The sequence below is a fragment of the Sus scrofa genome, chromosome 2 (assembly GCF_054392235.1).
Source record: "Sus scrofa isolate SSC_HxYL_T2T_F1_AM1 chromosome 2, Sscrofa_HxYL_maternal_Yorkshire_Landrace_v2.0, whole genome shotgun sequence".
Classification (NCBI taxonomy): Eukaryota; Metazoa; Chordata; class Mammalia; order Artiodactyla; family Suidae; genus Sus; species Sus scrofa.
In genome coordinates, this window is record NC_139384.1 from 69,203,316 (window position 1) to 69,226,139 (window position 22,824).

A 22,824-nucleotide genomic window follows, 5' to 3' on the forward strand; every position below is an offset into this window, starting at 1 on the left:
CCTCAATCTGGATCTGACTTGCTGTGTAACTTTGCAGCCACTTCCCCTCTCTGAGCCTCATTTTACTCTTCTGTAGACTGGAAATGGATGTTATGTGGGATCAGTTCAATGGTGGATGGGTGCACTTAGCATATAGTAACCACTTAGCCAATATGGCAGTGCTCGATCCCTAAGTTCCTGCTTTCATCCAACCTCCTTATCCTCTGCCTCCTCAGAAAGAACGCTTTGTGAAGCTCCTGGACCAGCTGCATAACTCCCTAAGGATCGACCTCTCCATGTATCGGGTAAGAAGTGCATGTGTGATGGTTTGCTCGCCCCATACATATGGGACCACTACCTGCAGGTATGCACATAGGAGGACCCATCTTAACAAATGTAATGTGTTTCTCTGACACATGTATACATATGTCAGCAGCACCTGCCCAACATGATTGGTGCATCCTGGCAGACACCCCTGGTTACTTCAAGGTGTTCTCAATGATCCCTAACACACCTCCTGAAACTTGGGGGCTCTTGTGTCTCCCCTAAAACATTCTTTCCCATCACCCCCCAGCCTTCTTCCATGACTACTTTCTTCCAATAGAATAACTTTCCAGCCAGCAGTCCAGAGAGACTCCAGGACCTCAAATCCACTGTGGACCTTCTCACCAGCATCACCTTCTTTCGGATGAAGGTGGGTAAGGGGACCCATATCCATTAGCTCTCCAAGGAAGATACTCCAGGACACTTAGCTCCTGAACAAGTAATGTTTCTCTGGAGAGAAGTGCCCTTTCTCAGTGACTCTCTGCTTTCGTATAGCTATGTTTCCTTAAACCCAGAACCACTTGTAGCCACTTCCTGGGTGCCTGCTCTCCAAAGTGTGCATACCCATGCCCCTCCCCCATCCTCCCTCCAGGTACAAGAACTCCAGAGCCCTCCCCGAGCCAGCCAGGTGGTGAAGGACTGTGTGAAAGCCTGCCTCAACTCTACTTATGAATACATCTTCAACAACTGTCATGAACTCTATAGTCGAGAGTACCAGACAGACCCGGTGAGGATTCCAGATGTGGTAGGAGGAACTAGGGGACTCCAACCAGACCCTGGTCCAAGTTCCAGATCTGCCCCTTTCCCAACTGACTTAAGAGTTCTGGGCCTCAGTATATAAACCCACATCTCAGGATTGAGGAGGAGATTCAATGAGATATAAGCTTTAGATAAAATATAGTTAAATGCTAGCACCTGGTACATAGTAGGAGCTCAATAAATTTGGTTTTAGCTAAACTTTGTTGAGTCTGGCATAATATAATCTTCCTGGAATAGAATCACTATTCAATAAATGTTTAGGAATTACCATTGTCACTCAGTGGAAAATGAATCTGACTAGTATCCATGAGGACACAGGTTCAATCCCTGGCCTTGCTTCCTGGGTTAAGGATCCAGCATTGCCGTGAGCTGTGGTGTAGGTTGCAGACACGGCTCGGATCCCACGGTGCTGTGGCTGTGGTGTAGGCTGGCAGCCATAGCTCAGGTTTCACCCCTATCTTGGGAATTTCATATGCCACAGATGGGACCCTAAAAAAGACCAAAAAAAAGTTCAGTTAAATCGATTTTATTGCTTTCAATCTTGAAATCAATTTATTTGAGATCTTTAACATGTTGTTTACACTTAGGATGTCCCAGGATTGTCAATAAGGTTTCAGGAAGCTTATACTCTATTAGGAGGGGAAAATGTATATGTTGGAAATTTACAAAACAGGGTGATTGGCACTGAGATGGAGGAGTCCCAGGAGGCTGTGGGAGCTGAGGTGGGGACCTGATAGGAGCTGGGCTTCTGATAGGAGACAATGCATAGGCTGAATTCAGTTCAATTTTATTTCATTCTTTGCATTAACATTCAGTTGACTTGAGTTGCAATCAAGTCCCTCTTAATTGAATTGGATTGAGATAAAGTAGATTAAGTTGAATTTAGTTAAACTATAGTCAGTTTAGATTTATTCCTGTTCACTTGACTTAAGCTGAAATTGCTCTAGGCTAATTAGTAAGCGTCACTCAGATGGATTGAGTTGAGTTTAATTGAGTCATTTCCATTCAGTTGACTTGAAGTTGTCCTTGACTTGAGTTAGAATGAGCTAGGTTGTTGGATTAGGTACAGTCGAATTCACCTGAATCGGGTTGAGTTGGACTTACTTGAGTTTAGCTACTTTCATTTTCATTGATTGAAATTGAATTGCCTGAGTATGATAGATTGAGATGAGTAGGTAGAATTGCATTAGGCTGACTTGGATTGAATTGATTTAGATTACATTTGGGTTGGGTTGAGGTCAAGTTGATTTATTTCCCTTATTTTGGCTTAGGTTGATGTTGATCTTGGACAGGTTGATGAGGTTTAATCCAGTTGGGTTCATTTGAGTTTAATTCAATCAGTTAAGTTTAATTCCACTCATTCAGTGTAATTGGCGCAAGTTCAGTTCCACTGAATTAACTCTAAGAACTGCCATCTGTTAAGCGAAGTGGTCCTGATTTGCATTTATTTCAGTTTTGTTTGATTTAGTGGGCTTGAGTTTGTTCAACTAAATTTAGTTCTTTTCAGTTTAACGAGTTGAGTCTAATTAAGCTTCATTCAGCTATGTGTACATGAGCTCTGTTTGGGACAGTATATATGAATTTAGTTCCTTTTCATGCAGTCCTTCCACCTGAACCATACACATGTTAATGGGGCTCCTTCCTCACTAACCTCCTACCCTTCAGTAATGAACTTACTGAGCCTCCCATCCCTGGACTCTTTGTGGCCAACATGCCAACTGTCCTTTCCAGGCCAAGAAGGGGGAAGTTCCTCCAGAAGAACAGGGCCCCAGCATCAAGAACCTCGACTTCTGGTCCAAGCTGATCACTCTCATCGTGTCCATCATTGAGGAAGATAAGAATTCCTACACTCCCTGCCTCAACCAGTGAGTTGTGTATCTATGTAATTAATTATCTGAGGTCATCATGAATGTGTGTGCACAGTTTTGTGTCTTCTATGTAAAAGAAGTCATATCTAATTACACCTAAAATGTGCTGTATGTGGGGGCAGTTGTGGATGCAGTTGTGCATAGGTGAAGTACAGCATAATTTGCAAACAAACAAAATTGCATGTATGATTACAAGCGTTGGCGTAATCAGATATGTATTTTGTATGTGTTGATTTGTATGAGTAACAGTGTGTACAGAGGCATATAATTTTTGTATGTGTTGTTGGTTCATAGATAATAATAGGAGTTCCCATCATGGCTCAACAGTAACGAACCCGACTAGTTTGCATGAGGACATGAGTTTGATCCCTGGCCTTGCTCAGTGCGTTAAGGATGCAGCATTGCTGTGACCTATGGTATAGGTTGCAGATTCGGCTCAGATCCTGCTTTGCTGTGGCTGTGGCATGGGCCAGCAGCTGCAGCTCTAGTTCGACCCCTACCCTGGGAACTTCCATATGCCACAGGTGCAGCCCTAAAAAGACATAAATAAATAAATAAATAAATAAATAAATAACAACAGGTAGTGTTTCTCAAGTGTTTACCATGTGTTATATACTCTAGTAAATGTTTTACCTGTGGATAAATTTTGTGTATAGTTGTGGTCTGTGGGTTTAATTGTGTATATGTGTACTGGGAGTTCCCGTCGTGGTTCATTGGTTAACGAATCTGACTAGGAACCATGAGGTTGCAGGTTTGAGCCCTGGCCTTGCTCAGTGGGTTAAGGATCCAGCATTGCCATGAGCTGTGGTGTAGGTTGCAGACTCGGCTCAGATCCGGCATTGCTGTGGCTCTGGCGTAGGCCGGTGGCTACAAGTCCAATTCGACCCCTAGCCTGGGAACCTCCATATGCTGCGGGAGCAGCCCAAGAAATCGCAAAAAAAAAAAAAAAAAAAAAAAAAAAAAAAATCGTGTATATGTGTACAATTGTGGAAAATACTTCAATATGCAGTGTTGTGTTTTGTGTAATTGTGTGTGAATGTGTGCAATTTTGCTTTGTGGATTTACATAGCTGTAGAATTTTCGTCTGTGATGGCTGAATGAGCTATTGTGTTTTATTTCTCCCTGAGGTGAGTGCTACAAGTGCTCCTAACTCTGGGGTGCCAACATCTCCCAGTTACTTGGATATAGAGTTAAGATCAGGGATTTGGGATGGATGGATCAAAGGGTAGATGGATGAATGGATGGATGGACAGATGACTGGAGATGGATGGATGAATAGATGGATGGATGGACAGATGGATGGATACACGGATAGATTAATAGGTGGATGGATGAATTGGTGGAAGGATGGGTGAGTAGATAAAGGGATGAATGCGTGGAAGGATGAATGGGGAGATTGATGGGTGAATAGACAGATGGGTGGGTAAGTGGATGGGTACATAGATGGATGAGTGGCTGAATGAATGAATGGAGGGATGGGTGTGTGGACACTCAGGGAGAAGGGCCTCAGTGCAGAGAGTCCCTTACCAAGTCAGAGACTATAAGTGAACTTGAATCCGGATCCCTTGCCTTTCCTGCACTACCTTCTGGGGCTGGGAGGGCCAAAGCAGCCTGTGCCATCTGGCTTCTGTCTGCCAAAATTTCACACTTCCATGACCTTCACCAGGTTTCCCCAGGAATTGAACGTGGGTAAAATCAGTGCCGAAGTGATGTGGAATCTGTTTGCCCAGGACATGAAGTATGCCATGGAGGGTGAGTCCCCTCCCACCCTCCTATCTCTCAGTCTGGCTATAGCAGGTCTGTGCCTCTGTGTCTCCTTAAGGCTGTGAGAGCCCTGGACCCTCGTGCCTGAGATCAGACACCAGTGATGGCCAGAGTAGGCACCTCCAAGTCAGAGAGTGGCAGACCCTCCTGGCTAAGCTGCCCCTTTGCTTCCCCCACCAGAGCATGATAAGCATCGTCTATGCAAGAGTGCCGACTACATGAACCTCCACTTCAAGGTCAAATGGCTCTACAATGAGTATGTGGCAGAGCTTCCTGCCTTTAAGGACCGAGTGCCTGAGTACCCTGCGTAAGTCCCCTGCCCCAAACCCAAGCCAGACATACAGCACTGACAGCTAGACTGATTCTCAGGCTGGGATGGGTGTGGGGGTGGTGGGTTTAACCTCCTCAGAGTTCTCTGGGTATCAGGGGTATGGGTAGGGTGCAAACCCAGTGTTCTCCATTCTCAGTCATTGGACTGTGGACTCCTATAGCCAGACAATTAATAATCACAAGTATCAGGAACTGTGCTGAGAAGTCTCACTTCTCTCTTCTAATTTAATGCTTTCACCTATTCTAAGAGATGGGAGTGTCGTCATTTCCATTTTGTGGCTTAGAAAATAGAGGATAAAATGCTGAAGGATTTGCCCAAGGGGACATCCAATTAGTGACAGAGCTAGGATTTGAACTCGGGATGTCTGACTCTTTGGCTGTGTTGGAGAGTGGGATGGTGGTCACCATTTGCCAGGGACCTACTATGTGCTGTGTCAGGATCTGTGTCAGAGAGTAAACCCACATGCTTACGAGTAGTTTATCAACCAAGATTCCCACATGTCTGGGCCTTGCCCTGACAATGGTCACTCAGTCCATTTCACAGGAGGCAGCCAAGGCCTGGTACAGGAGGGAACAGGGTAGTGGCCATCCAAGTCCATAGGGTGAGTTTTCAGCAAAGAGACAGCAGGGCCTCATCCCAGCTCTCCATTCCAGGTGGTTTGAGCCCTTCGTCATCCAGTGGCTAGATGAGAATGAGGAAGTGTCCCGTGATTTCCTGCATGGAGCCCTGGAGCGAGACAAGAAGGATGGGGTGAGAAAGCTGATCCTCTGCCAAGCTCCCAGTCAGCCCACAGTGGCCTCACCACTTCTAGGGTCCACTGGGATTCAGTCTAGGGGTAACACATACCCTTGGGATGAGGCCAGTCTCTGAAAGGTGTCTGCCATCTTTGTCTTGTTCACAGTGTTGAAAGCCTTTTGTTCATCCAACAAATGAATGAGAGTTTAATCAAGCCCAACCCCTCCCCTTGTGTCTACCTCTAAGTCTTGGCTCTAACTTGTACACTATCCATCTCACTATCATCCCAAGGCATGGTCTCTGGCTCTCGCCATGGAGAGCAGGAGGGTTGAGCTCTGGGCACCATCCAGCTCTGACTTTTCTCCTCCCTCCTGATGCAGTTCCAACAAACTTCAGAGCATGCCCTATTCTCCTGCTCCGTGGTGGACGTCTTCTCACAGCTCAACCAGAGCTTTGAGATCATCAAGAAACTCGAGTGTCCTGACCCCCAGATCGTGGGGCACTACATGAGGCGCTTTGCCAAGGTTTGGGACTGTGGATGGGGTCCAGTGGGGGATGGAATAGGGTCAAAGTTGGGGTTGGAGTTGAGGTCAGAATTGGGATCAGAGTCAGGGCTGGTGCTGAGGTTGAGATTGCAGTCAAGGTTGGGGTTGGTGATATGACATCACTAGTACTGAGGTGGGGATTGAGGTCAATATTGGGGTTTGTCAAGCCATAGAGATTGGAGTTGTGGTTGGAGTTTGAGGTGGGGGTTTGGGTCGAAGTTAGGGCTAGTGATATTATTGAGACTAGAGTTGAAGTTGGGATCAGGGTTTGGGCTTAGGTTGAGATCAGGATTGTGGTTAAGCTGGAGTTGAATTTGGAGCTGGGGTCAGGGTTAGGGATGGGGTCAAGGTTGGGGCCAGATTTAGGATTACTATTAGGATGGGGGTTTGATTGGGCACTGAGGTTGTAGTGTTGGGATTTATACAGAATGTGAGCAGGTGTTTGGGGTATGTTTGAAGGTTGGGGTTGAGGTTCAGCTGGATTGGCTTTAACCTGGGGTGGAATTGAGGATTTCAGATAGGAATGGGGTTTCCATTTAGGATTGAGTTATGCTTGTGGTTGGAATTGGGTTAATATGATGGTTGGTTGCTCTTAAACAGAGCTGGGTCTACATGGAACAATCATCTTCATCTGGAAGTGCCCTCATCTTGGCCAATGGATATCCTGGGTGGAGAATTCACTCAACCCAGTGGTCCATTGTAGGTGCCAATAGGGGTTCAGGTTCATCCCTGATCTCAGTGGTTCTTGATGGGCTTGTCCAGGCCCGGCCTTTTGTCTCACTCACCCTCCGTGTCCTCCCCAGACCATCAGTAATGTGCTCCTCCAGTATGCGGACATCATCTCCAAGGACTTTGCCTCCTACTGCTCCAAGGAGAAGGAGAAAGTGGTGACCTGCGGGGGTCCCTGTCCTGTCCCCCCTAACCCCATACCATAGCCCCAGAGTTCCACCCTTCCCTGGGCTCTGATAGCTGTGTCTGCATGTGTGTCCAACTGTGCGTGTCTTTATGTCTGACTGAGTGTGTCTGAGGGGATCTGGAGGTGAGCAGACATGCCTTCAGTGTGTCATCGATTGCTGGGAATGAGACCTTCAGGGTGTATGTATGTGAGCTTGCAGTGTTTTGAGCCCATGTAGAAGAATACTCGCATGTGGCAAGAACCCCTTTTCCTGGCCTCTCTCCTGGACCCAGCAGGTCCAGCCCACCTGGCAGGAAGTCCTTCTTCCCCTTGTTGGTCCCCAGAGACCCCCTCCTCCAACACTCCTAGGACTCTGATGCCAAATGCAGCCCTCTGTTCTTAGATGGCCCTATGGGACCGCAGCTTCCTCCAGACCCAAACCTCGTAACCATCTGAGGTCCCTAATGGGGGGAGGAGGGCTCTGGGGAAAGGTCCTGAGCTCTGACTCCCTGCTCTGTTTCCATCCCCAGCCCTGCATTCTCATGAACAACACTCAGCAGCTTCGAGTTCAGCTAGAGAAGATGTTCGAAGCTATGGGAGGGAAGGAGGTGAGGCAGGGCCCGAGCAGGGTCATCATCATCTCTGTGTTGCCGCCGGTCCCAGAGCTCGTACCTAATGCATTCCAGTTCTGCTACTCCTTCAAACCCCAGCAAGAAGCTTAACTGTCTGGGCCTTGGTTTCCTCTCCAGCCCCTTGGTATCCCTTTCTTTGGGTTGGATAGGAAAATGCCCTGTACCATGTGGATGCCCTCTAAACCTGACCTGACATCCCTTCTCCTTCCTTAGCTGGATGCTGAGGCCAGTGACATCTTGAAAGAGCTGCAGGTGAAACTCAACAATGTCTTGGATGAGCTCAGCCGGGTGTTTGCTACAAGGTGGGGGCATCTCCAGGGCAGAGGGCCAACGGGAGGGGACAGCCTCCAGACCTCTGAGCCTGGCACATCTGGAAACTCAACAGATGTAGGGGTGAAGACCTCAGGCTTGGAGCTAGACAAAGCTGAGTTCAGTCCTAGCTTCACTGCTTATTAGCTGTGTAGCCTTGGGTGAGTTAACCTCTCTGGATCTTAGTTTACCCATCTGTAAAGTGGGGATGGCGATAATAATAGTACCTGAGTAGGACTGTGTGATGAAGTGAACAACACAGGTAAGTGTCTTAGATTGGTGTCCAGTTCTGCAGTTACTCCCTGATGCTGGTGATAAAAGGTCCACAGATCAACATTTGTGGCCTCATACGGCCTTTGTTCCAGAAGCCAGGGGAGTCTGATCTGAGCTCTTCCTCTCTTTGTCCCCAGCTTCCAGCCACACATTGAGGAGTGTGTCAAGCAGATGGGTGACATCCTTAGCCAGGTGAAAGGCACAGGCAATGTGCCAGCCAGTGCCTGCAGCAGTGTGGCCCAAGATGCCGACAATGTGCTACAACCCATCATGGACCTGCTGGACAGCAAGTGAGCCAGGCTAGGGGGACTGTGTCTGCCGGGGAGGGCTCCAGGGTGGGGCCTCAGAAACTGGGAGCCCAGCCTGGAGAGGACACCCAAGCCATGTTTACTGCGTGGTGGTTGGACGGTTTGGATGGGTGGATAAGTGGAAGCATGAAGGGATGGAAAGATAGGTGGGTTAATGATTGGAATGATTGGTGGGTAAATATTTGTATGGATGAATGGATGGTATTTGGGATGGATAAGTGACATGAGGGATGATGGATGGGTAGATTAAAAAATAAATGCTTAGAAAGCTAGATGGAGGGTATATGGATAAAAGGATGGATAGTTGGGTAAATATTTGGATGGATGAATAAGTGTTTAGAGGATAGGTGGATGGATATATGGATGGGAGGATGGAAGGGAGGGAGGGGAAAGTGAGGGAAGAAGCATTAAAGGTTGGGGGAAGGATGGTTTGGTAGGTTGAGTGGATCCATTGCTGGAAGGGTCATGGTGGAGTGCCCTCTCTCAACCCCATACATCCAATCATGAACTCTTTGTTATTTTCCTTCTCAAGTCTGCCCCTCTTCCTACCATTTCCTTCTTCTCCCTTCTGAGCATGGTCCTAGCCCCCTCATAGTCCCTGGTCTCAACCTTCCTGTTCCAGTTCATCCCTTATTCTGTTCTTTCAACCCCCAACCCCCGCCTCTCCCCATGGCTCCAATGCCCTCATGCTGAGGCCTAGGCTTTTGTCCTAGTCTTTAAAGCCCCAGCCAAGTCTGGCCTCTGCTGACCTGTCCAGCCACCATTCACTCTTCTCCCCATGCCTCATGCATTGTAGCCTTATCAGACCACCTAGGGGTCTCCATATAGGCTCTGTGCCCTCTTGCACGTCCATGGAATGCCTTCCCACCTTGCCCATGTGTTGAGGGGAAGAGGCTCCTCAGGTTTGGGCCAGCCAGACTCTCTCAGACCTGCCCCTTGCCCCCAGCTTGACTCTCTTTGCCAAAATCTGTGAGAAGACGGTGCTGAAGCGAGTGCTGAAGGAGTTATGGAAGCTGGTCATGAACACCATGGAGAAGACCATCGTCCTGCCGCCCCTCACCGACCAAACGGTGAGGCCCACAGGGGGCCAGAGGGGACACTTGGGCCACCTCCTCTTTGGGAACCCAGAGAGCTTCAAAAGCATTGGGGCTTAGAGGTCATCCAGGTACCGGGGCCACCTAAGGATCATGGAAGCCACCATGGGCCAGCAGAGCCATTCAAAAATCAGCAAGGTCACACCTGGGTCCAAAGTCATCAAAAGGTCAAAGAGGTCATTCAGGTGATTTAAAGGACAAAGAGGTCAAGAAGAGTAAAGAGATGTCATAGGTGCCACACATGGGTCAAGAAATTATTCAGAGGTCAGAGAGCACGCAGAAAACAGAGAGGTCAGCTTGGGAATCAAGGCCATTCATGGGTCACAGAGGTTATAGGGGTCAGTGGGTTCATCAGGGAGCTTTGGAGGTCAATCAAGAGACAAAGAGAAGCGATACCTGGACTTCAAAGATCAGAGACTAGGAGAACAGGGTTTTCTGGGAGGTCAACCAGAGTTCATGGAGAGCATCCAAGGTCATAGAGGTCAAGCAGAGGTCAGTGGTCATCCAGAGACCAGAACCAGTGCCTCTGGTCTGAGACTCTCTGGGAACAACCCAGAGAAGGTGATCCACAGGGATCAGGCTGCTGTGAGGGGGTGGGGGAAAGGCCTCCTCTTTGGAGGGCTGTGGTGGAGCGTGGGTGCCCCCCCTCCCCGGGAAGTGTTGAGGGCCCGAGGACAGTGATGGCACACAGTTGATGGCACAGCACAAAATGGGAGGACGTTTCTTCTGGGTGGATGAAGGAGGCTTGGGAGGGTGGGTGGCAGCCACTTAAAGGCATCTGACCTCCCACTGCCCACTAGCCTCCTCTGGACTTAGCTGGGCTGGGGCATGGGGTCCACCCCTGGGTGCCGTCTCCGCCCCCTCCCTGGCCGTCCTGGGAGACTTATGGTGACTTATTCCCCCCTCCCCCACCGCCCTGCCCCCATCGCGGCTGACAGATGATCGTAAGTAGAGGCCCCTCTGTCCGTCTGTCTGTCCTCCGCTCTGTGTCTGGACTCGGCCCACCGCGTGGCTGCACCCCTCCCCCCACCCAGCGCCCCCTCCTCCCCCACTGGCCCCCCCTACCCACTGTCCCACCTCCCGCCTAGATGTGCCTGTGTCTGTCTGGGGCGGGGCATGGGGAGGGGGCGGGGCCGGGAGGGGAGGGAGGTCACGCCCCAACACCCCGCCCCATTATAAGTATGAAGGAAGGGCCTCCTGCCTCCAGAAAATGCCCCCCACCCCCCACCCTGGGCCAGAACCTTCGCACTTGCCCACGGCCTTTAGTTAGAATTCACCCTTACTCTTTACTCCCAGACGCCACTAGGGTACCTGGGTCTCTCCTCAAAGCTAGAAGGTAGTACAAAGTCAGTGGAGCTTCTCTGACCTCCTTTGGGCTCTGAACTGCTAGCAGTCACTGAGAACACAAGCCCTTATCACCCTGAACAACGCAGACCCCCCTCCCACCCCTGCCTGCCCTACTCCCACCACACATACTAACCAACACACAAGAATCCCAGACACACACCCAGGCACCCAGGTGGGGGATGATGATGTTGTGATTCTTTGGTGTCATGTAGACTTGGCGTCAAATCTCAGCCCAGCCGTTCTCTCTCTGTGACCTTGGGAAGTCACTTCACTTCCCAACTTCCATTTCCCTGTCTGGAGAAAGAGGTTAGTTGGAGCAGCTCTCTGAAGGTTAGGAGAACCAAACAGGATGATGCATTAAAGTTCTCAACTTAGTGACTGACTGAGGCAGTGCCCACTAAATCAGAGATAAAATTATTGGTGGTGGTAGAAGTCAGTAGACACATACCAGAACAGAGATCAGTTAAAACCACTTTATAATCCTCTTTCGTGGGCCAGATAGACAAGGCTATTATAAGATATCACCTTGTCAGAAGTGTGCTCCTGCTTATCTCACTTCTTGTGGCTGTAGTCTGGGTCTTTGGCTGTAACCACATGGTGACAGCATACCCAACCACAGACAATGCATTTATGGGCAGAGAGCTAAGGGAATTCACATTTATTGAGGATTTCCTGTATTCCAGACCTTATAGCTCTCGTTTCTGCTCACCTTCAGGGCACCCCTTGAGTGAGATGGATATATTATTCCCATTTTGCAGATGGGAAAAGCTGAGGCTCAGAGAGGAGGAGTCACTTGCTCAAAGCCAGACAGTAAATATATGTCAGAATCAGGATTCAGATTCAGGTCTATCTGAATATGGAGCCCATTTGCTTTCCTGTTGACTCAAGAACAAAGAGCCTTATATGTACAGTAAAGGTAAACGGATTATATTTGGGCAGGGACCTCTGTCTCTGTATTTCTATTTCTCCTTCTCTCTGTCTCTGTCTCTTTCTCTTTCCTGTCTCTCTGACTCTCTCTCTGACTTTTAAGAGTCAGTCATTAAGGCACACACACAATGCCCCCAGGAAACCTGTCACCAGCCCCCTGTGCAGTTCAGATGCCCTTTACCTCCTGCCCCCCCGAGTATATGTGTTATCACCCTGGGTTCCCACCCTGCACAGTTTGCTAGGTTGATCACCCTGTGACATTGTCTCTGCAGGGCACCCTCTTGAGAAAACATGGCAAGGGATTAGAAAAGGTAATGAGGACCTCATCTGTGCTGAGGTCCCAAGTGCTGGTGTTTGGGCACATGTGTGTGTGTCTGTTTGCATGGGCAGGAAGGTCAGCTGGGGGTCGTGGGTGAGAGGTGGGTGTTCTATCCAAGTCCCACAAAACCAGAAGTCAGAAACAAAGTGATTCCCCAAGAACAGTGCTTGGAGTAGGTGTGTACGTGTGTGCACAAACAGCTCCTGGCCTCTCACAATACCCAAAGGGCTTATTCCAGCCCTGGGCTCAGCTCTAAATTCTGTGCCTTCAAGAAGGACTGAGACCCTTGATAACTGCCCTGGGCTGAGATTGTTTTGGTTTTTATGTAAATTTTTTGTTGTTCTTTTTTTTTTTGGTCTTTTTGCCTTTTCTAAGGCCGCTCTTGTGGCATATGGAGATTCCCAGGCTGGGGCCTAATCAGAGCCTTAGCCACCAGCCTACGCCAGAGCCACAGCAACGCAGAATCTGAGCCACATCTGCGACCTACACCACAGCTCATGGCAATGCCAGATCCTTAACCCACTGAGCAACCTCATGGTTCCTAGTCAGATTCGTTAACCACTGTGCCATGATAGGAACTCCAATTTTTTGTTGTTCTAATGCGTGTTAGTTGTAAGGAGATTGGAGCTGTGGCCACACATGAACAGTTGTCCTTTCTGTGCACTAGTGTATGAGTTCTCTTCCCTGTGTGCACACAAGTGCATGCTGCTTCATGAACACAGGTTGTAGGGCTTTCCAACTCACTCATCCAGCCCTGAGGGGGGGGCGCATTTCAATAAGTCAGACACCATATACATGTATGTGCATTCCCATAGAGACAGAGAGTGCGTGGGTTTGTGTGTGTGATTGTGGACATGCGTACAAGTGTTTAGTAGTGCACTTGTGTATTCTAGCTCATGAGTTCTTCTGCATGTGTGTGTGTCTTTATATGCTGATCCGGGTGTGTGTGTGCGTAAATGCTCTGGGTATGTGTCTGTGTGTTGAGTGAACTTGTGAAACCTTGTCAGTACCTTTCTTTTAGAGTCAGGCCTGCCAGGGGTTGGGGGAGTAGAGACCCCGAGCCCTCTCTCTTCTTTCCCCTCCCTAAGCCATCCCATCTCGGGACAGGCTGGATGTGGGATTGGGTACCTCTCCCCAGGCGATAGGCTAATTCTAGCCTCCTGGTAGTCCAGAGTCTGGCCTTAGGTCCCCATCAGGGGACCAGGGAAGATGCCAATCTGGGGAGGGTGTTCTGCATTAGACCCAGAGCCTGGGAGGGAGCTTGTGGGCTGTGCTTTGAGGGGGCAGGGAAGTCCCACTGAGTATCCTCTCAGCATCCACCCAAACTCTGACCTCCGCCTGATTCTCTCCACAGGGCAGGGTGAAATTGCCAAGCCACTCAGATGTAAGACCAGCTTCTCACTGTCTGTCTGGCTCCTACCCCCGTCCCTCCCTTTACCCCCCACCCTGTGCCTCTTTCCACCTCTGTGATCCGTGCCGTCCGGGGGTGTACTGTGACCCTATTTGTTGGTCTCTTTTACCTTTGTCTGTCTGGCTTGCTCGTGAGGGGTGGTGGGCGGAGGGTGGCAGGTGGGGAGGAGGGTGCAGCAGGGGAAAACCAGGCCCAGACAGCTGGGCTCTTGAGTGACTGTGCGTCATGACAGGCTCATGGAATCACAGACAAGGAATAAGAAGAGTAGTGACAGCCAGGATGAGAAAAATAATACCAGCAGTGGCAAGGTGACCAGATTCCACTGGCCAGCTTGGAAAACCATCAGTATGGAGTTCCCCTTGTGGCTCAGTGGGTTGAGAACCTGACATAGTGTCCATGAAGATGTTGGTTCAATCCCTGGCCTGGCTCAGTGGGTTAAGGATCCAGCATTGCTGTAAGCTTCAGTGTAGGATGAGGCTCGGATCTGGCATTTCTGTGGCTGTGGTTGTAGGCCAGCAGCTGCAGCTCCAATTTGACCCCTAGCCTGGGAACCTCCATATGCCTTAGGTACAGCCCAAAGAAAGAAAGAAAGAAGAAAAGAAAAGAAAAGAAAAGAAAAGAAAAGAAAAGAAAAGAAAAAAGAGAAAACCATCAATGTGATTCCAAATATCCCAGCTGTAAATGGCCCTCCTCCCTGCTTAGCTCTGCCCAGGACCCCCAGACCATCCCAGGATCCAGTAATTCAGAATTAATAACCTCCCTGATCTCAGCTGCACCCCCATCCCCTGAACTAATGTAGGTCCCCCTATTAGCCAGGGGAGGAAATTGAGGCTCAGAAAGGGTGGTGACATGCCTCAGGTCATCCAGCATAGTAATGGAGGAGACAGAACATGTGACTTCCTGGCCAGGACCCTGTCTCCCCTAGTACTGCCCATGACCTTGAAACCAAATGATGATAATAACCATGAAGACTGAACAAAGACATTTTTGGCCCAGATAAGCCACAAACTGGATGTGATTTCCCCCATCAAGATGGGAAAACTGAGGCTCAGAGAGGTTAAATGACTTGCCCAGGGCCACACAGCAGAGCTGGGATTTGAACCCAGGCCACCTGGCTCATTAGAGCCATAACCAGGATGTCATCTCGCTGATGTCTGTTCTGGGAAGGAGTAGGGGGTGGGTACTGAGGTGTGTGTTGAAGGGGAGGATTCTTCCTTTTAAAAGGTCAGATTAACCGTCCACCCCAGATGACTGGGGAAATTCTCCCACAGAGGGAATGGGCCCCTTGGTGGGTGGTGGGTTTCACCAGAGCCCATCCCAAGGTTTCCACAAGGCTCCTTGACTTGGGGCTGGCTAGCCCTGCCCACACCCACAGACACTATCTTGGGTTCCCCCCACTCACTCCTCCTCACAGCCTGCTCTCTTTTCTTTGTTCCACAAACCTGGGGTTGTAGTGGAGGTGGGACGATGGGTAGCATCCCCAGGGCACTGGGATTTCTGGGGACAAGGTCACCATCTCCTCAGCACTTCCTGGGCAGCTCTGGATCTCTTTGATCCTAGGAACAAAACTATTGCCCTCCTCAGAGCCTTTGGACAAGAACCAAGATGGTGTCCAGGGCTGGGGTATCAGCGGGGACTTGGGGACTGGGCAGGATGACCCCCACACACATCCTCACCCAGGTTATGTCTGTTGTTTCCTGCAGGGAACTCAGATGATCTTCAATGCAGCCAAGGAGCTGGGTCAGCTGTCTAAACTCAAGGTGAGGCCGGGGATGGGAGCTAGGGATTGAGGCGGGGGGCTTCCTAGGGAAGAGATCTTAGTATACTGGCATGCTTTGCAGGTTCAAAGGACAGAAACCCTCCTCAGACTGGCTTAAGTGCAATTTATTTGCTCAGTGTACTAGAAAGATGTGCAAGGTTCAGCTTCAGATATAGCTTGATCAAGAGTACAAATAACTGGAGTTCCCATTGTGGCTCAGCAGTAGCAAACCTGACTAGTATCCATGAGGACACAGGTTCAATCCCTCACTCAGTGGGTTAAGGACCAGTGTTGCTGGGAGCTGTGGTGTAGGTCACAGGTAAGGCTCAGATCCCGCATTGTTGTGGCTGTGGTGTAGGCCGGGAGCTGTGGTTCTGATTTGACTCCTAGCCTGGGAACTTCCATATGCCACAGATGTGGCCCTAGAAAGAAAAGAGGAAAGGAAAAAGAAAAAGAATACGAATAACCTATTCAACAAATATTTATTGAGCGCCTGCTGTGTGCCAGTCACATGCTGGACACCAGGGACACAATGATGAACAGACCCACTATCCAACTCCTCAGAGTTTAGCGAGAATGAGACTTAGAGACAGGCAGATCCCCGAGGCAGAGTTTGCTTTGCCCACCTGGTCCCTCTCTCCATCCATCCAGGACCATATGGTAAGAGAAGAAGCCAAGAGCTTGACCCCGAAGCAATGTGCAGTTGTCGAGCTGGCCCTGGACACTATCAAGGTGAGAGGCCCCACCGCTGCCCATCCCAGGGTGTTAATTCATTCCATTTATAAACACTCTTTGATGACCCTTCCATATCAGTTTCAGGCTGGATGATGACAGGGCCCTGAGGAGCCCTAGGCTGGATGTCAGCTGGATACAGACAACCAGCCCCATGGGGTCAGGACAGGGTAGAGGGAAGGATCAGAGAGCCCAAGGAGGGGGTAGTAAGGGCTTTCCCGAAGATGGCATGTGGGAGGTGAGGTCTGAAGAATTTGTAAAAACTCAAAGGCAAAGCAAACAGAGCATTTCTAGGCAGGGAACCAGCTCACGCAAGAATGTGGAGAACATGAAAGGGGCTGTGGTCTCCATGAAATCCAAAGTGTGAAAACACTCCAAAGGAAATGTTTTGTTGAAATGAAGAATTACAGCAAGATAGGGTTGGCGGCATACAAAGGAGCGGTGGTTAAAGAAAACTCCTTGAAACCTTAATCAAAGAAAGATAGGGAGCAGTTCCCACTATAGCACAGCAGGTTAAGGATCCAGTGTTGTCTCTGTAGCAACTTGGGTTGCTGTTGAGGTGCAGGGTCGATCCCCAGCCTGAAGCAGTGGGTTGAGGATCTCGTGTTGCCACAGCTCTGGTGCTAGGTGGCAGCTGCAGCTTGGATTCAATCCCTGGCTGTTCAGAGGCCTGGCCTCTCCGAGCTGTAGATCACTCATTGGCCTCAAGTGACAATCTGAAGCTCAAATGCTGAAGTCTCCTGGGGAGAAAAAAATACAAAAGACAGGAAGCAGGAGTTCCAATTGTGGTGCAGTGGAAACAAAGCTGACTAGGATCCATGAGGACGCGGGTTTGATCCCCGGCCTCACTCCGTGGGTTATGGATCCAGTGTTGCCATGAGCTGTGGTGTAGGTCACAGACGCGGCTCGGATCCTGTGGCTGTGGTGTAGGCTGGCAGCCATAGCTCCAATTTGACCCCTAGCCTGGGAACTTCCATATGCCATGGGTGCAGCCCTAAAAAAAGAAAGAAAGCCAGGAAGCCAACCATGGCAAAACAGAGTGTGGTAGTGGAGGCTAGGAGGCCCTTCGCATCAATGAGCATAGTAAGTGCAAAGGCCCTGAGGCATGGTATGTTCTAGGGAAGACTTTTGGAGAGAAGGCTAGGACGTTGCAGTTTGGAGCCACAAAGGGCCAAGGAAGGGGTACAAGGCATGGGTGTTATTCTGAGTGTGATGGGAGCCCAAGGGAAGGTCTGGGGCTGGGGTGGAGATGGGGGAATAGCAGGGCCTGGGTGTTTTGAAGACCCTTCTGTCTCAGCAGATGGCATCGGAGTGGGGGAGGGGCGTTGTGGCTGCCCAGTCCAAGGGGTATGAAGGGGGTCCCATTAGCTTTACCTCTTCCCCATCCTGTTCCCCACAGCAATACTTCCATGCGGGTGGTGTGGGTCTCAAGAAAACTTTCCTGGAGAAGAGTCCAGACCTGCAGTCCCTGCGCTATGCCCTGTCCCTCTACACTCAGGCCACCGACCTGCTTATCAAGACATTCGTGCAGACGCAGACCGGCCAGGGTAAGGAGCCACTGGTTAGCATGAGGACAATCCCTGCCCACAGGGGCAGCCCAGGTGGGCAGCCCAGGACCCAGTCGATGCAACGGTGCAACGGCCGCCTTTGACTCACCTTCTCTGTGATGTCATGTGTTGGGGCAAACTGACAGCTCCAGGCCACGTGAGCTCCATGCTGTCGCGAGGCCAATGAGTGATCGACAGCTCGCAAGGGCGGGACTTCTGACGTCATTGGGCCTGGAGGGAATGCTATCTCCTGGGAAAATGCATGAAGTCATGGGGTCAGGATGTGATTGAAAGCTGTCGGCCGGACCTCTGATGGATGGCAAGGACCAGGGAGTGACTGACAGCTACTAGAGTCAGGACTTCGACGCCATGATTCCAGGAAGTGGTTGACAGCTTTGCGGGAGGGACCCATGACCTTGGTGACTAAGGAGTGATTGACAATTCTGGCATGGGCGGCATCTCTGACGTCATTGAGCCAAGGAATGATTGGCATCTCCAGGGTGGGACCTCTGGAGGACTGGTAGAAGGTCCCTGGGGAGGGACAGCAGCACTGTCGTGGCTAAGGAAGGACAGACAGCCCCAAGGATGGGAGGGACCCCGACGTGGAGGGGGCGGACGAAGAGGGAGTTCCCCTTTTCTCAAATTCTCTCTTTCTCTCTCTTCTCTTGCCTCTGTCTCCTGTCCCCTCTCTGAGTCACACACAGAAGCTGGGGCTGGGGGGCAGGACTCCAGGGTCCTCGTTCCCCTCCCTGGGGACTCTCCTCAAAATTGGCCCTAACAGTGCAGTCAAGGGAGAGAAGTTTGGCCGCTGACCCAGGCTTCGTTCTGGCAGTGGAAGAGGAGGCTGGGGTGAGGGGACCTAAACCCTGCGGCCACCAGCGGCCCCGTTCCCCGAGTCAGCCCAGGGCTGAGAGGGCCCTCCCTCCTCGGGCGCCGGGCCTCCGCTCTCAGCTTTGTGCCCAGCCCACGCTGCTGCTTTTAGTGTCCCTCCGTAGCGGGAGGCTGTCTGTCTGTCCGTCTGCAGCTGACGTTTCTCTCTCTCTTGTTTCTCCTCCCTCTCACTCGCCGCCCCCTCTCCGCGCCTCCCCTGCTCCCCGCCACGCCACGCACACTTGCCCTCCATCCTTGCCTCTCGCTCGCTCGTCTCTCCCCCCACCACTTCTCCCTTCCCTCCTTTCTCCACCTCCCCCCGCCCCCCCCCCCCCGTGATTAGTCCATGGTGGAAAAGGGACTAGGTTTACCCTTAGTGAAGACATTTATCCTGAGAAGGGTACGTGCTTCCGCCGCCCGCCCGCGCCCGCCCGGTGCCCGGTGCCTGCGCCCCTCCCGGCCGGGCTAGTAAAAGGCCCGTCCTTCCGTCTCCCTGGTCTGCGGGGCCCCGCCTAAGCCCGACTGACTGCGGGAGGGCCTAGGCGGACAAGGGGGAAGGACGGCTTGCTGGTTCCACATGGTGAAGGAGAAGCCATTCGAGTCAGAATCCGTTTCTCGCTAGGTGCTTCTCTTAAACCAGATCCCAGGTCCCCCGGACAGGTGTTTGCCAGGTTAAGAGCCGGCTCAGATTCCAGCTCTGCCACTCCGCAGTTGGGTGCCTCAGGCAACCGGCTGCCTCCAGAGCCTCAGTTTTCTCATCTGTAAAATGGGAATTGTCACACACCCTAACTATAGCTTATTTTTTGGATTAGGTAAATTAAATTTAGAGCAGTTCCTGTCTTATACTACCTGGCAGTGATTGTTAGTTGCTGTTGTTTTGTTATTGTTATTATTACTATTTTCTGACCATAGAAAACCAATATTTTTCAGGTTCTAATGAGCCAGGCCTTGTGCCAATCATTTCTCAGGGATTCTCGAGAACATTCCTCCTGGTTTTCCCACAGGGTGGTCTATCATTCCATGGATGAGGAAGCTGAGTCTCAAAGGAGATTAAGCCCTTTGCCCAAGGAACCTCTCCTTCAGGGGGGCCTGGGATTTGGGGAGTGGGTGTGGGGTTGGGACAAGCATACAGAGGCCTGGGAAAGACCCTTCCCCTTGGAGCCAGCAAACCACGGGATGGGGGTGCCCAGCACTGCCCCCCTCCCCCTTCTTACTAGCTTTGGCCATGATCTGACCCTTCACCCCACCCACCACTGTCCGACTCTCCCCTGGCACCCCTCAGTCTGGCCCGGATTGAGCTTGCTATGAAGCATCAGCCTGGGGTGGGGGTGGGGAGGTGAGGCTGAGCATGTGACTGGTTGGGGGAAGAGGGTTGGGCACCTGAGATGACAAGGAAGGCAGCCTGGGGTGGGCAGCAAAGATGAGAGGGTGCACGCCCCAATACTGGGGTAATGGGGGTCTTCAGGCCCCTCTGCCCCCCTGAGCCTTGGTCACTTACCACCCAGCGCCAGGTAACCCGAACAACCTTGGACTGACCCATTCTCCTTCCCCACCCCCACCCCCACCCCTGACTTTCCCCCTGTTCCTCTCCCCATGCATGGGGTGCTCCAGGTGTGGGGAGCTTCCTGAAGGGCAGGGGAGGGGCCTGGTGGGGGTGCTGGCGGTTACAGGTCCCCAGACCCCACAGGATGCCCTCCCAGAGTCACAGAGGGAGGGATGGGGTCAGAAGATTTTGAACTGCTCCTTCCATGATCCCCTTCAGAACCAATCAACAGGATCCTTGTCGTGGCCAGAAACTGAAGCATACATTACCCTGACTCAGGCAGACTAGAGAATTTGTGAGCCTGCAACTGAAAGAGTACAGATTGACTTGGCATCAGTAGTAGCTGGATCCAGAGTCTCCAACAATGCCATTGGTCATTGGTTTCTGTTGTGACCTCTGTGGGGTGGATGCTCCATATACAGGGCAAAGTCAGCCTTGACAGCTTAACACCAGAGAGAGACTCTTTTCTAGGCATTACAGCAAAAGTCCCAGGGCCAATGCCTATTTGCCCAGCTTGAGTCACATGACCATCCCTGAGCCAATCACTGCAGCCATGTCTAAGGAATGCTCTGATTGGGCAGCTATGGCTAATTTAGCCATAACTGAAGTGTAAGCTGGAGCCACGAGGTCTGAGGTGAGGTAGGAGCATTTCTCAGTAGAAACTCAAAATGGCCTATTGGAAAAGGAATGGCAGGGATAATAAAAAATGCCTCTACAAGCTGTCACTTCAGGGGAAGTGAGAACCCTGGGTCATGTTATCACTGAGTGTCGGAGGAGTAGTGAAGAAGCCCATGAGACTGGAGCAGAGCTGGCAAGTGTGAGCGTGGAGGGAGGTGAGGCAGGAAAGGTTATGGCAAGGACATATCAGGAGTAACATTGCAGGTCACAAAAAAGAACTTTTATTATTGCAGCATGAGATGGGAGCCCGGGGAGATTTTTGAACAGAGGAGGGACATGACTGACAGGATTTCTCTGGCTGGTGCATTGAAAGAAGCTGAGAAGGGTGAAAGAGAGAAGGCTACCGCAATAGTCCAGGTTGGCCAAGTTGGCCCAGGGACAACTATTGGCCTAGTTTGGGTCACATGACCATGCCTGAGCCAGGCACTGGAGCCACTGCCAGGGAATGCTCTGATTGGGCAGCCATGGTTAATCTGGCCATACCTGAAGTGTGAGATGAAGCCACAGGTTGTTGGGTGCTAGACCAGGATGGAGGCCAAGGAGGTGTGTGAGATTCTGTATTCTGAAGGTAGAGATGGCAGGATTTTCCACTGTACCAGTACTTAGGGAGGAAGTGAAAACAAAGAAGGGGTTGAGGACTGAGATGCAAGTTGTCCCAACAGTTTGAAGATTGACAGAGGAGGAGGAAATGACAAGAGAGGGTGAGAAGGAGTGACTAATCTGTAGGATGAGAACCTGGAGAGTGTGGCTTGGTTGCAGTCAAGAGGAGAAACTGAGGCACAGGAAGCCAGGATGTCAGATGCTGCTGAGATGGTGTGTAAGATGAAGGCTGAGTCTGATGACAGGGAATGAGAAAAAAGACAGACACTCAGAGAAGTTGAAATCACACGACAAGGAAGTGAAAGGATAGAACCCAGGATTCTGGGCCTCCTCAAGAACACCCATCATCCCAGCTTCCTCCCAGTGCCACCCTGTCATGGCTGATGACCTGGTGCCGCCAGCACATGGGTGGGAAGCAGTCCAGGTCCTTTATGGTGGGTAGGAAAGAATGAAGCTTACAAGCATCCTTCCCTGCCCCGCCCAGGCTCGGGTGTGGAAGATCCTGTGGGTGAAGTCTCCGTCCATGTTGAGCTCTTCACTCATCCAGGAACTGGGGAACACAAGGTCACAGTGAAAGGTGAGTAGCCTGAGGTGGGAGAAAGAGTGCCTCAACCAGGATGCACTAGGTTCTAAAACAGAAACCAAACTCAGACTGGCCTTAAGGAAGAATTTTTTTTTTTCATTAAAACAAATTTTTTTGGAGTTCCCATCGTGGCTCAGTGGTTAACAAATCCGACTAGGAACCATGAGGTTGTGGGTTTGATCCCTGGCCTTGCTCAGTGGGTTAAGGATCCAGCGTTGCCATGAGCTGTGGTGTAGGTCGCTGACGCAGCTCGGATCCTGCGTTGCTGTGGCTTTGGCTTAGTCTGGCGGCTTCAGTTCCAATTTGACCCCTAGCCTGAGAATTTCCATATGCTGCAGAAGCGGCCCTAGAAATGGCAAAAAGCAAAAAAAAAAAAAAAAAAAAATTTCCATAAAACTGAAAATTCCAGAAGTAACCACCTTCAGGCATGGCTGGATCAAGGGTTGCAAACAGTGTTTTAAGACTCAATTCCACTTTATCTCTCTGCTCTTCATTCCTTTTGTTGGCTTTTATTTTCTAATTAGAACACAGACTGGGCTGTTTTAGCTAAGTCCTAAAATAACAGTGGCATAAACAAAATAGATGAAATGAATTTTTTTCTGAAGTAACTCCAAGGACAGTCAACCCAGAGCTAATGTGGAGACTTCACAGTGTTGGGGATCCAGGCCTCTATCATCTTTTGTTGTACTTTT

At 50.6% G+C, this 22,824-nt stretch overlaps 1 protein-coding gene across 32 annotated transcripts in view; it reads left to right on the top strand.

The window, feature by feature from the left end:
• The window catches only part of UNC13A (unc-13 homolog A), a 72,095-nt gene that overhangs the window by 42,152 nt on the left and 7,119 nt on the right, over positions 1–22,824 (top strand). For 6 of the 32 annotated variants that reach the window (XM_085012348.1, XM_085012351.1, XM_085012350.1 and 3 more), the window contains 20 exons: positions 216–284; positions 584–673; positions 896–1,030; positions 2,794–2,927; positions 4,597–4,682; positions 4,875–5,001; positions 5,679–5,775; positions 6,141–6,284; positions 7,109–7,192; positions 7,731–7,808; positions 8,046–8,134; positions 8,552–8,704; positions 9,669–9,792; positions 12,363–12,401; positions 13,764–13,793; positions 15,524–15,580; positions 16,231–16,311; positions 17,711–17,858; positions 19,072–19,128; positions 22,034–22,126. In XM_085012348.1, coding sequence (XP_084868474.1) covers positions 216–284; positions 584–673; positions 896–1,030; positions 2,794–2,927; positions 4,597–4,682; positions 4,875–5,001; positions 5,679–5,775; positions 6,141–6,284; positions 7,109–7,192; positions 7,731–7,808; positions 8,046–8,134; positions 8,552–8,704; positions 9,669–9,792; positions 12,363–12,401; positions 13,764–13,793; positions 15,524–15,580; positions 16,231–16,311; positions 17,711–17,858; positions 19,072–19,128; positions 22,034–22,126 — 1,915 coding nt within the window. Of the gene's footprint in view, positions 1–215; positions 285–583; positions 674–895; positions 1,031–2,793; positions 2,928–3,224; positions 3,575–4,596; positions 4,683–4,874; positions 5,002–5,678; positions 5,776–6,140; positions 6,285–7,108; positions 7,193–7,730; positions 7,809–8,045; positions 8,135–8,551; positions 8,705–9,668; positions 9,793–12,362; positions 12,402–13,763; positions 13,794–15,523; positions 15,581–16,230; positions 16,312–17,710; positions 17,859–19,071; positions 19,129–22,033; positions 22,127–22,824 lie in introns of those variants that run through there. The other 26 variants (XM_085012352.1, XM_085012358.1, XM_085012356.1 and 23 more) reach the window with 8 other exon arrangements.